This window comes from Centruroides sculpturatus, unplaced genomic scaffold, assembly GCF_000671375.1.
Source record: "Centruroides sculpturatus isolate CEXI.00-Female unplaced genomic scaffold, Cexi_2.0 scaffold255, whole genome shotgun sequence".
In the NCBI taxonomy this organism is placed as follows: domain Eukaryota; kingdom Metazoa; phylum Arthropoda; class Arachnida; order Scorpiones; family Buthidae; genus Centruroides; species Centruroides sculpturatus.
The window spans coordinates 69,296-82,462 of NW_019384705.1; the positions used below are offsets into that span (position 1 = coordinate 69,296).

The window sequence follows — 13,167 nt, forward strand, 5'->3', positions numbered from 1 at the left end:
TCAGCAACTCCTTTACAGAAAAATCTGAAATTTTGCACACTACCCAAGAAAACAATTATATGTCAGTCTAGTTATTGAGAATTACTTTGGACTTTTGGGAAACGGAAATACGGAAACGGCTTTTGGGCAACTCTAATTCCCGTATATATATAGTAACTTTTTTACTTGGCAAGGAATCACTGCCGTGATTTCTCGACTACAGCACATACAATGAACCAAAATGCTTAAATATTTCTCACGTTTTCAACCAGACAACATTTATTAAGTACAGTATAAAATTAAAGGTCTAGAGTAACGTAAATTATTTTAATTTTACTGTCTACATTAACTATTAAAATTTGAATGGCATATCTAATTTAATATTTAAAAATTCATTTATTTAGTCACAAAAATTTTCCCGCCAAATTATTTATAACATTTTTGTTTCATATTCAAAAAACTTTTAATTATAAATATTAAATACTACTAGCTAATACTTAATTTTCATTAGAGAATTTTCACCACCAGGGGGAATCATTGACGTGTTCGTCTTTACTCCTAACTTCACCGCAAGAGGGCGGCAAGCAAGCAATACTCTCGTTTACTCGACAGCCAATTCAACTACGTACTTTGTTGTATCTAGATTAGTTTAAATACACTTTATAAAATGCCAAAAAAGCAGAGGAATGCATTTTACTTCTTCATGAAGGAACTACAGGAAGAGTATAGAGCAGAAGGTAAGAATATTTCAATGAAGGAGATGGCGCCAATTGCTCATCCTTTGTGGAAAGACTTACCCGAAAGTGAGAGAATAAAATATGAAACTATGGCACGAGAATATAAGAATGAAGCGAAAGACTGCATAGCAGGAAAAATGTGCTCTGATGGTACACCTCTGGATGACGTTTATCGTGCTGAACGAGAAGAACAAGAAAAGGCAGAGGAAGCAGTGAAATTTGTGGAAAGATACATATTCCGTATGGATTCTGTAGATGAAGTTAAAAACACTCCTTTCTTCATTATGGTTTTCAATGTTTTATGCTGCACCGACGACAATGAATATATTCCGTTAGAAGTTGGAATTACAAAATATTCAATAAAAGAGGGAATCGAAGATTATTTTCACACGTTTATTGATGCCGGACGCATACCTATCGGATACAGTCGAGCTGCAATGCAACACAGCGACGAAACGCATAAAATTCCCACGTTGAAGTTTGAATTGTCGGAGAGTAACTATTTAAAAATCTGTAAAAGTATCGAAAGATTTGTCGAGTCGGAAGGAAAAGAAATTGCGCCGGTATTTTGTTTGGAAGAAAATATAAAACAGAATCAAGGTTGTCTTGATTGGCTTTGTAAGAAAGCAAACTATTACAATATACAAAACGTACAGTATTATAGTTTGGTTAATCTTTTAATGGAACTCAGGGCTTACGTTGATAATGCATTTCCGTGTAAAGTTGTTGCTGCCGACATGTTAACTTCTCACGCCTACGATTATGCAGGTAATATACGTTGCGATTATCACGAAACTCTCGATAATATGTATTGTGCACTTGGATGTGCCAAACGTTTCTGCTTTTTGCTTTCTGATGCCGTTTGTCAATTTTATGATGTTGACTGCACTTCAAAACATTTACCTCCGAGAATTGATGATGGTACGGATTTCGAAACTTACCAACCCGCACTTCCGCCACCGTTACCGGTTAAAAATATCGTCAATGTTCCGGTGAAACCACCCAAATCTCACGTTATTACTACAATTATCAAGAAAGATACGGCTAACAATAACATACCTCATGACGTCCAAGCCAATTCGAATACACCTAGTTATGGTGCTAATAGACCAGATATAGTACTTTCAAACGATGATTTTCCATCATTAAATGAATCAAAACCTAAAAAAGACAACTCTGAAATGAGACAGCCAAATACACTGCCTTTTGTTTTATTCAAAGGACTTAGCCTGAACCAAGACAAGAGATTTGCGGCCTCAAGTTTAGGACGTGGTATTGGGCGTGGAAAACAAATTCCATAAAATTCATTTTAATTTAATATTACTTTTTTTCTTGTGCTTTAGTAACAAGATAGTGTGTATATATTTTTTACATATAAATGTATAACTGAATTGGTTATAAAGTTATTTTTATAGTCATGACAAATAATTTTAAAATATATGTTTCATTTGAATAAGTTTTTTCTGTTTATTACAAATAACGAATATTACAATTTAATGTGACAATATGGAATATGGTTGATGTTTTTCAGTACTGCTTTCTTATGTAAATTTTAAAGTCGATAATTTTTCAAGTTGAAAAATAAAAAAAAATTATTTACATAATATTTAATTTTGTTTGTTAATTAAAAATATTTGCATTGTATTTTTCTCTGAACAAAGTTCAACTCATCACATTTTTTATTAACGGTATAAATTTTGCTACAATTAAAAACTTTATGGTATGCTGTATAGTTTAAATTTCTAGAAATGAAATAAAATCTCAATATATAATTCAAAATCTAGAGAAAATCAGAGTTTCTTTTACATGATTGTTTTTTTCAGAGAGACCAATTAGGATATACAAGCAGAAGGAATCTACTATTTACATTTTAACTGAAAGTAATAGTCTATGGATAGAATAGCTGTTAATCTTTTATGTTAATGTAATAAAAAGAAATATACAATGGGCTATATTTGCAGTTTGTAAGAAATTTGAATTCCATTTCCAAATAATTTATATATTAGGATCTAACTTTTTTGATAATTCAATCTTTAGAATAGTTTTTGAAAAGACAGACACAAAAATAGTTGATAAAAAATTTTGTAAATTTTTTAATTATTTCATTTTATAAATTATGTTGTCTAAAATAAGTTTTTCTTATTTCAAGTTAGGAAACACTTGTCATAAAAAAGTGAGGACAAAGAATTGGAATTTTTAGCTAATAGTCATATAAACATTTAGAAGCTGGATAATGTGTGTTATTGTCTGTAGCAATGAAAATATATCTTTTGTNTGTTTAGAAGCTTATTTTAAACTTTTTACTTCACATTTTGTTCAAATAAAATCAAGTTAAAATGCCTTCAGATTAAAAGTATATCAGACATATCATGCTTTATAGGTTTTGGTAAGGATATAACACTATATAAACAGTAAAAAAATGTGTAATGTGTCAAATGTGGTTTAAAAAGTTCCATTGGGAAAATTTTGAACTAAAGGATACAAAACACACAGGATGCCAAAAGGTGTCGACAAAGAAAAATTGCAGAAAGAAATTGTTAAAAATCAACAAATTACACACAATATGTATAATAAAACATACCAAAAATAAAGTGAAAAAAGCACTGAAAACATGAGAGTGTAACATGAACACATAACATATTCAGTAATAGGATGGAGAGTTCACTGAGTTCAGCATTATAAGTGTTTTTTATCACGAGTACTTTCGACAAATTTATAATTGTCATTGTCAGGCAAATAAATATTTTAAAGGAACATACAGAATATACCGAGAAGAACAGAACACATATTTTCAAATTAAAGTATTTGGTAAAACTGTTAAGAACAAGTATTTATTTGCTTGACAATGACGATTATAAATTTGTTGAAAGTACTTGCAATCAAAAAGCACTTATAATGCTGAACTCAGTGAACTCTCCATCCTACTATACAATATTTGGCATGAATATCAATCCATAATATAACATATTCAGTTTATGCTTCTAGCAACATTTTTTCAGTGTGTATACAGTTTGAACTTCAAAACATTGCTCAAACTATGAAGTAAATTTTTATTGGATTTAGAATTCAAACTCTGAAGCATTCAAAGTACAAGGTACCACTGTATTATGTTTTTCTCAATTTAAGTTCAATTCATATTTAATTCCAATATAATTCAACCTATCAATATAAAAACTAATCATTTTGTTTATTAATTATTTTATAAGTACTTTTTTATTTTGACCATGCAGGAAAAATCTGCATATACATCAATAGCACCACAGCAGAATTTTTTAATATTTTTATTGGATTATTCATTCCATTGCAAATTAGTAGTATACTAATAAAAGTTTTTGTTGATTTTTACTTGCTTTTACTAATGTTTTTAACAGTATATGTAAGATAAAACTGTTCAATTAATGTTTTGAATTATGCACTTACCTTATAAATCATCAATTTCTCTCATAATCTTAATAATAAATTCTTCATTTGCTTTTAACATCCTTTCAAACTTGTGAAGCCAAATTTTTAGAATTTTTAGATTCATTATAATGGTCTTTGATCAAAGCAATCTTCATTACCATTATCATTTTAATGATCTAATAAAAAAGATTAAAATAGTTATTACAATAAAATATAATAAAATTTAAAAATTTTTTAATTGTCTATAACACAGATTTAAAAGATTTAACAATTATAAATATTAACTAAAATACTGAATTATTAGTTATACATTTTCTAGTACAAATGTATTAGATTAGACACATAAATTAATTCAATTAGAACTAGAGATATGTCCATTAACAATAAATAGAGAGAGGAAAAAAATACTTTTTTTAAGATTACTACAATGTACAATTAAAACTTTTCAATCTTATAAATTCTTCCTTTTCAACTAGCCTGTGATGTTTAGCTTTCTGGCAAATAATGATAGGAGTTTAATATATTTAAAATAATCAAACACCTTAGTATTTCCAGCAACAAAGTATTTAATAAGATAAAAATGTTTTCGACTATATTTAATAGTCTTCTTCAGTTAAGCCACTTTAAAACAAAAACGAATGTAAAATAGAATGCAAGCAATACAACGGTTTAAAAATTGAAAATTAATTACAACAAAATAAAAATAAAATAAAACGTAAAAACAAAATTAAATTACGATAAAATATTAAGAAAATTAATCGTGGTAAATAATTAAATTAAATAAAGTATTAAGAAAATTAATCGTCATGGTAAAAAAATTTCCATGCGAAAGATAGACTTTCTGCATCTCTATGGTTGATGCATCCTTTGTTAATATGGGCCTTGTAAATTTCAAGTTTTTCAATATGTTTAAGTACTTGTTTGTTGGTGGCTGTCCTAATTATGGATGCTTTGTCCCAATGTACATTAATATCTTGATGTTTAGCGAAGGCTGCAAGGATGGTGCTGTCCATGTTTTTAGTAATAGAATACTTATGTTCTTTAAGCCCCTGTTTTAAAAGTCTTGTAGCGGCACCAAGATTTAAAACAGAGGCTTATCACACCACAGTTTTCAATTAGAAATCTCAGTGAGCTTTCCAATTAAAAACTGTGATGTGATAAATCCTTAAAATTTATAGCAAATAACATATAGCTATTAAGAAGATTTATATCAATATATTTTAGGATTGATTTTTAGGAAGATTTCAACATATATGGAATTATATTTCTCAATGTTAACCACCATGAATATTATCAATTTGTAACACAATCAGAGAATGAATGAATGATAATGATTAGCATTTTCACTTATGATTTTACTTAAATATTTTAAGTTGTTAAAGTTAAATCTAGATACCTCACTTCTGGTCAATTATGCAATTGATTACAATAGAAATTTTCATTAAAACTTATCAAATTAGAAATCTCTTTTTATTATTTCAATAAAAACAATTATTAATAAATAAATATAAAATTTTATTATATAATAGTGTTATGATTTTATATAAACTGTAAAACATGAAATACTGTATATAAAATTATTCAAAATTTTATATTATTAAAGTTTCTATTTTAAGCTCTAATTTAAAGTGACAGATTTGTTTATAATCAATTTTTTTTAAGTTTAGCAATTGATTTTCTTTATCAGTCTTGTTGTAAAAGCAATATAACAGAACAATATGTTATCATAAAACAATTAAAATAAAAGAATAGCAATTAAATCAAGTCATCACATTCAACATTCATAAAATAAAAATATATGAAAACATTAATATTAAAAGATAATGTGGCACGACAATGAAAGTAAAAATATTTTCATATCAAAAGATTTGATAATGTAAATAATACAACAGTCATCAAATTTAATTATCACCTAGTATGTACTGTACCGAACGTAATCTATTCTTGCACGAAGCTTACATAAAAGCAAAAATCAATCAGTTTATACAATTCTGATATCAAAAAGTTTAAAATCATATTCTGCAAGTCAATATAAATTTTTAAAAGTTACTCAAAATCTTCTTTACCGAAACAATTTATAACAACTCGAATAGATTTAAAAGAGTGAATCACTCATCACTACTACTAATACCCTAATTGCTTATTTAACGTAAATAATTTATATCTTTTTAATCTGTTAACGTAAAATCAAAGGCAACGGTAATAAAAATAAAGGAATTAATAAAATTTAACATTTATATTGATTTTAATATTTACATCACATTATTTAAATAAACAATACGAAATTTGTTACGCATGCATATAATTTGCAATTAGAACAATTGTAATGTATTTTAATTACAAGATTTAAAGTTAACAGATGATTAATCAATCATTAAGTTGAATGATCTATTATTAAACAATTTTAAGATAATTTTTTGTTTATCAATATGTAATGATAATGTACTGTGTATCAATACATAAATGTAGATGTATTTTATTATACTGACTTATTGTTTTCAATATACATTCTTTGTTCCATTCTATTAATGATATTATATTGATGTGTTGAATATAAAACAGTTTATTATGAAAAGTATCTATTATTAGGACATTTTTCTTATATATTCAATGAATTAATAATATAATATTAATAAATTTTCTTTTCAAAATGACTTTCATACTGTAAATTTACTTACCATTTTTCCAAATTCTAGTTTAAGTTTTCTATTCAAAAATTAAATATAAGACATCAAAGACATGTAAATTAATAATTAAACTTAAAATATTTTATAGGATTGTTTATTTTTTTTCTATGGGCGAAGAATGCTTTAATGTCACAATTTGAAATTTAATAGTGTTACTTAAAATACATAAAAAAACGTGTTCTCATTTATTACACATGTAATTGATTAAAAAATAATATTTCCGTATGTAATCGCCTTTTAGATTTATAATTGATTTTTATTTATTAAAATTTCAAATAAATTAATTATATTATATCAATATTTTTATATACTGTATTTAATAATAATTTCAGAACAAATCTATACGCGTCGCTTCGGTTTGCATCTATTGTCGTCTAGTTCGTTACGATCCGATTAATCGACATCAGTGTTATCGGGTTTTAAAAATAATCCTATAAATTTAGTGAAATTCATTATTTAATAAAAGTCGTTTTTATTAATTAGCTTTTTTTCGTCGATTTTTATGTAAATTTGAATTAATGTGACGATATTAAGATTTGGTATGAAAGAACCTTGCATTAGAAACAATACACCTTATTCTTTCAAGTGAGGGAATGAGTCAGTTCCATCTCTTATTATTGCGAAGTAATAATAGGGACTTGTAATTCGTTAATTCTAAACGATTGTAAGCTTCATGCTTTATTTTCGTTATGGCCTACAATAAATTCACGATAACTTCAAATGGGAATGATAAGATATTTTCGCATCACGGAAACAATCATTATTTATAAAGTACCTTAATACTTGATTATGTTGGACGTTACTATTTCAGTTTTCTAAGAGCTATTTTATGGCTTCCAATGAAATCTTTCTCCCAATCAATCCGTTTCTTTGAAAATCCGCAACATTAAAGATATTTCGCCTATTTTAAACAGCTTTTTTTTGGTGTCTCTTTTTTCAAGAATTTTTTTAAAATTTTTATAACAATCCTACTATTGTTTATTCTTCCTTAGCCTGGCACCTTGACAGTGTCGCGTTATCACACGGGCAACAAGAACAATTGCCTGGGATTCGTCTATAGGGGTCCCAAACCAATCTTTTATAAATTCATCATTATAGAAAGAAAATTTAAATTTTGGCCCCGTCTGTGACTCTATATTGCCGGTGTGGTGCTAGCGCAACGCAGAACTTGAAACTCCAAAGGAAATTTTCTGGGGTTTTTTTCGACCCGTCCGAATTCGATTCCGGGTCTCCCAAGGTGGTAGGCTGCCATATTGACCGCTCGGCCATCCGGCCTCTTGAGTACTATTATATTCCTTACATAATTCTTTCCAGGGAGAGAAAGTCTCTTTCTGCTTGGAAAAAATAACACTAGTCATTTTATTTTGTAGTATTGTCTCAGCCGGCTGAGCGTTTGAGAAAAGGTTTTACCCAGCAGAAAAATGTGCCGGGGCAAGCGCAAAATAATGTCTTAAAATAATTCCAACAAACTCTTTAAGTATAGTAGTATCTCCTTTTCGAAATTCGCAAAAATACGACGTCCTTTGCTTTCGATTTGTATTTCTGCCATTTTCTATATGTGTTTGCTCGCAACCTAATGGGCAATTGCATTGTAATGTCGATACTATCGAATTGTTTTCGTACAGTAAAGTATATCGAATGAGGGGCATTCTAATAATGACGGAATAATTAGACCCAAGTCCTCTCTTTTGCAGTATTTGCACGCATCGATAGTAGAAAGAAAACAAAATCCATTAGTTTTTAAGAGAAAAATGAATTCGTTTTTCATGTGGGTCCGCAACTATATAAATTCAAGGCGAAAGACATGCGTGATTGAAACACCAGTATCTAGCGAGAGGGTTTTCTCCAAAGCTTCAAATACAATTTTGTTTTAAAAATTTGTCAAATATTTGATAGAATATCGAATAACTTTTGCCCCATTCAATGTTACTATCGGCTGATTATATTACAACAACAACCATCACTAACGAGAAGGAGTTAAGATTAAATTTTGAGCTTTCTAAACGCAGTAGTTTCTTCTCTAGGAGCTTCTGCAGTGCATTTTTTTTTCTTTTTTTTTGCGATTTTTGCACTTTTTGATTGCTTATATTTCAGCAACTCCTTTACAGAAAAATCTGAAATTTTGCACACTACCCAAGAAAACAATTATATGTCAGTCTAGTTATTGAGAATTACTTTGGACTTTTGGGAAACGGAAATACGGAAACGGCTTTTGGGCAACTCTAATTCCCGTATATATATAGTAACTTTTTTACTTGGCAAGGAATCACTGCCGTGATTTCTCGACTACAGCACATACAATGAACCAAAATGCTTAAATATTTCTCACGTTTTCAACCAGACAACATTTATTAACTACAGTATAAAATTAAAGGTCTAGAGTAACGTAAATTATTTTAATTTTACTGTCTACATTAACTATTAAAATTTGAATGGCATATCTAATTTAATATTTAAAAATTCATTTATTTAGTCACAAAAATTTTCCCGCCAAATTATTTATAACATTTTTGTTTCATATTCAAAAAACTTTTAATTATAAATATTAAATACTACTAGCTAATACTTAATTTTCATTAGAGAATTTTCACCACCAGGGGGAATCATTGACGTGTTCGTCTTTACTCCTAACTTCACCGCAAGAGGGCGGCAAGCAAGCAATACTCTCGTTTACTCGACAGCCAATTCAACTACGTACTTTGTTGTATCTAGATTAGTTTAAATACACTTTATAAAATGCCAAAAAAGCAGAGGAATGCATTTTACTTCTTCATGAAGGAACTACAGGAAGAGTATAGAGCAGAAGGTAAGAATATTTCAATGAAGGAGATGGCGCCAATTGCTCATCCTTTGTGGAAAGACTTACCCGAAAGTGAGAGAATAAAATATGAAACTATGGCACGAGAATATAAGAATGAAGCGAAAGACTGCATAGCAGGAAAAATGTGCTCTGATGGTACACCTCTGGATGACGTTTATCGTGCTGAACGAGAAGAACAAGAAAAGGCAGAGGAAGCAGTGAAATTTGTGGAAAGATACATATTCCGTATGGATTCTGTAGATGAAGTTAAAAACACTCCTTTCTTCATTATGGTTTTCAATGTTTTATGCTGCACTGACGACAATGAATATATTCCGTTAGAAGTTGGAATTACAAAATATTCAATAAAAGAGGGAATCGAAGATTATTTTCACACGTTTATTGATGCCGGACGCATACCTATCGGATACAGTCGAGCTGCAATGCAACACAGTGACGAAACGCATAAAATTCCCACGTTGAAGTTTGAATTGTCGGAGAGTAACTATTTAAAAATCTGTAAAAGTATCGAAAGATTTGTCGAGTCGGAAGGAAAAGAAATTGCGCCGGTATTTTGTTTGGAAGAAAATATAAAACAGAATCAAGGTTGTCTTGATTGGCTTTGTAAGAAAGCAAACTATTACAATATACAAAACGTACAGTATTATAGTTTGGTTAATCTTTTAATGGAACTCAGGGCTTACGTTGATAATGCATTTCCGTGTAAAGTTGTTGCTGCCGACATGTTAACTTCTCACGCCTACGATTATGCAGGTAATATACGTTGCGATTATCACGAAACTCTCGATAATATGTATTGTGCACTTGGATGTGCCAAACGTTTCTGCTTTTTGCTTTCTGATGCCGTTTGTCAATTTTATGATGTTGACTGCACTTCAAAACATTTACCTCCGAGAATTGATGATGGTACGGATTTCGAAACTTACCAACCCGCACTTCCGCCACCGTTACCGGTTAAAAATATCGTCAATGTTCCGGTGAAACCACCCAAATCTCACGTTATTACTACAATTATCAAGAAAGATACGGCTAACAATAACATACCTCATGACGTCCAAGCCAATTCGAATACACCTAGTTATGGTGCTAATAGACCAGATATAGTACTTTCAAACGATGATTTTCCATCATTAAATGAATCAAAACCTAAAAAAGACAACTCTGAAATGAGACAGCCAAATACACTGCCTTTTGTTTTATTCAAAGGACTTAGCCTGAACCAAGACAAGAGATTTGCGGCCTCAAGTTTAGGACGTGGTATTGGGCGTGGAAAACAAATTCCATAAAATTCATTTTAATTTAATATTACTTTTTTTCTTGTGCTTTAGTAACAAGATAGTGTGTATATATTTTTTACATATAAATGTATAACTGAATTGGTTATAAAGTTATTTTTATAGTCATGACAAATAATTTTAAAATATATGTTTCATTTGAATAAGTTTTTTCTGTTTATTACAAATAACGAATATTACAATTTAATGTGACAATATGGAATATGGTTGATGTTTTTCAGTACTGCTTTCTTATGTAAATTTTAAAGTCGATAATTTTTCAAGTTGAAAAATAAAAAAAAATTATTTACATAATATTTAATTTTGTTTGTTAATTAAAAATATTTGCATTGTATTTTTCTCTGAACAAAGTTCAACTCATCACATTTTTTATTAACGGTATAAATTTTGCTACAATTAAAAACTTTATGGTATGCTGTATAGTTTAAATTTCTAGAAATGAAATAAAATCTCAATATATAATTCAAAATCTAGAGAAAATCAGAGTTTCTTTTACATGATTGTTTTTTTCAGAGAGACCAATTAGGATATACAAGCAGAAGGAATCTACTATTTACATTTTAACTGAAAGTAATAGTCTATGGATAGAATAGCTGTTAATCTTTTATGTTAATGTAATAAAAAGAAATATACAATGGGCTATATTTGCAGTTTGTAAGAAATTTGAATTCCATTTCCAAATAATTTATATATTAGGATCTAACTTTTTTGATAATTCAATCTTTAGAATAGTTTTTGAAAAGACAGACAAAAATAGTTGATAAAAATTTTTTAATTATTTCATTTTATAAATTATGTTTTCTAAAATAAGTTTTTCTTATTTCAAGTTAGGAAACACTTGTCATAAAAAAGTGAGGACAAAGAATTGGAATTTTTAGCTAATAGTCATATAAACATTTAGAAGCTGGATAATGTGTGTTATTGTCTGTAGCAATGAAAATACGTCTATTACTGATATATGTAAGGAATAGTAAATTATTTGAAAATTAAGTCTTAATATATGTTAATGTTTCTATTTTAAGTAATTAAAACTGATCATTTGAACAAAAATTCCATATTAAATTAGAAACAATGAAAATTTACTGATACATTTGTATATGTTTGGTGATATCTCTAATAAAAATTTATCAGCAGTTTAAATAATACATAAGTAAATATCAAGAATGATTTATTATAGATTTGATCCTGATAGAATGTTAGAAGTTATATTTTAATAAAGCTGAAATTTATATTTAGAAATGGCAAAAAATAACAAATGCACAGTATTTTAAAGTAAGCAACATCTATTTATCCAAAAAGATTGAGTTACTTATAAAAAACATAATAATTTACAGTAATTGACATATTTAGAGAAGTACTTTTCTAATTTAGTTTTAAAATATTCCTTAGAATACAAATATCAAAAATGAAGTTTGAAGTTTAAATTTAGTTTGAACTTCCTTAAAATTTGAATATTTACAATATTGAATACAAATATTCAAATTTTAAGGCTATCCTAACCAATATATTAAATTGATAATTAAATGAAAGATATATTTGTTTGTTCACCATTTATACAAACAGAACTGCTTAATGTAATTATGAAGTGTGTTTTATTCTTGTAAAATCATCTTCAGCTTTGTATCAAGATCATTCATATAAAGCCGAAGATGATCATACAGAAATGTTTCTTGACAGATTAACATTGAATTGACTACATTGATGATGCAGTTTTGTTTGTGTAAGTTGCATTTGTTTTTCATTTTTAACATGATTATGACATCAATTAAATGATGGGATAACTTGAATATTTTGAAACTTCAAATATCCACCTGTAACAAAAAACAGGTTGCTTTTCTGGAGCTTTTTGTCATTTTAAAGCCTTTTAGGGCAGCTTGTCTTTATCTAGGATTTATTGGCTTGAACAAAACAAAACTGATATTTGTGCAAGGCTATTACTGTATATTAGTGTGTTTATGTGTCCTGTTGCAGCAGTGTAGGTTATATCGTTTAACATCCTAGAGACACTAATATTAGGAAAAATTGACGCAAACTAAATGATGTAGGCCTATAACTTTCGTCTTTAATTTAATCAGATCTATAAACAAATTAATAGTATTCATTTAAGTATAAATGACATGGTTAAAACATAAATCGGAAGATTTCGACTTCCTACCCCCGATGGGTGTAAGTTAAACAAAGAGAAAATATTTTATTACGTTTGAATTATCGCAGGAGTGCAGTTTGAACCCTTTTAACTACAGCTG

The 13,167-nt window shown here is 28.4% G+C and overlaps 2 protein-coding genes across 2 annotated transcripts; both read left to right on the forward strand.

Moving 5' to 3' along the window:
* Positions 1-523: 523 nt before the first annotated feature.
* LOC111627647 (protein maelstrom homolog) lies at positions 524-2,314 on the forward strand. Its single transcript, XM_023371236.1, has one exon. It carries the CDS (start codon positions 647-649, stop codon positions 2,015-2,017), a length of 1,371 nt encoding a protein of 456 aa, XP_023227004.1. The 5' UTR covers positions 524-646; the 3' UTR covers positions 2,018-2,314.
* A 7,102-nt stretch (positions 2,315-9,416) lies between these two features.
* On the forward strand, positions 9,417-11,307 carry LOC111627641 (protein maelstrom homolog). The gene has a single exon (XM_023371224.1). The coding sequence runs from the start codon at positions 9,542-9,544 to the stop codon at positions 10,910-10,912; it is 1,371 nt and encodes a 456-aa protein (XP_023226992.1). The 5' UTR covers positions 9,417-9,541; the 3' UTR covers positions 10,913-11,307.
* Positions 11,308-13,167: the final 1,860 nt, after the last annotated feature.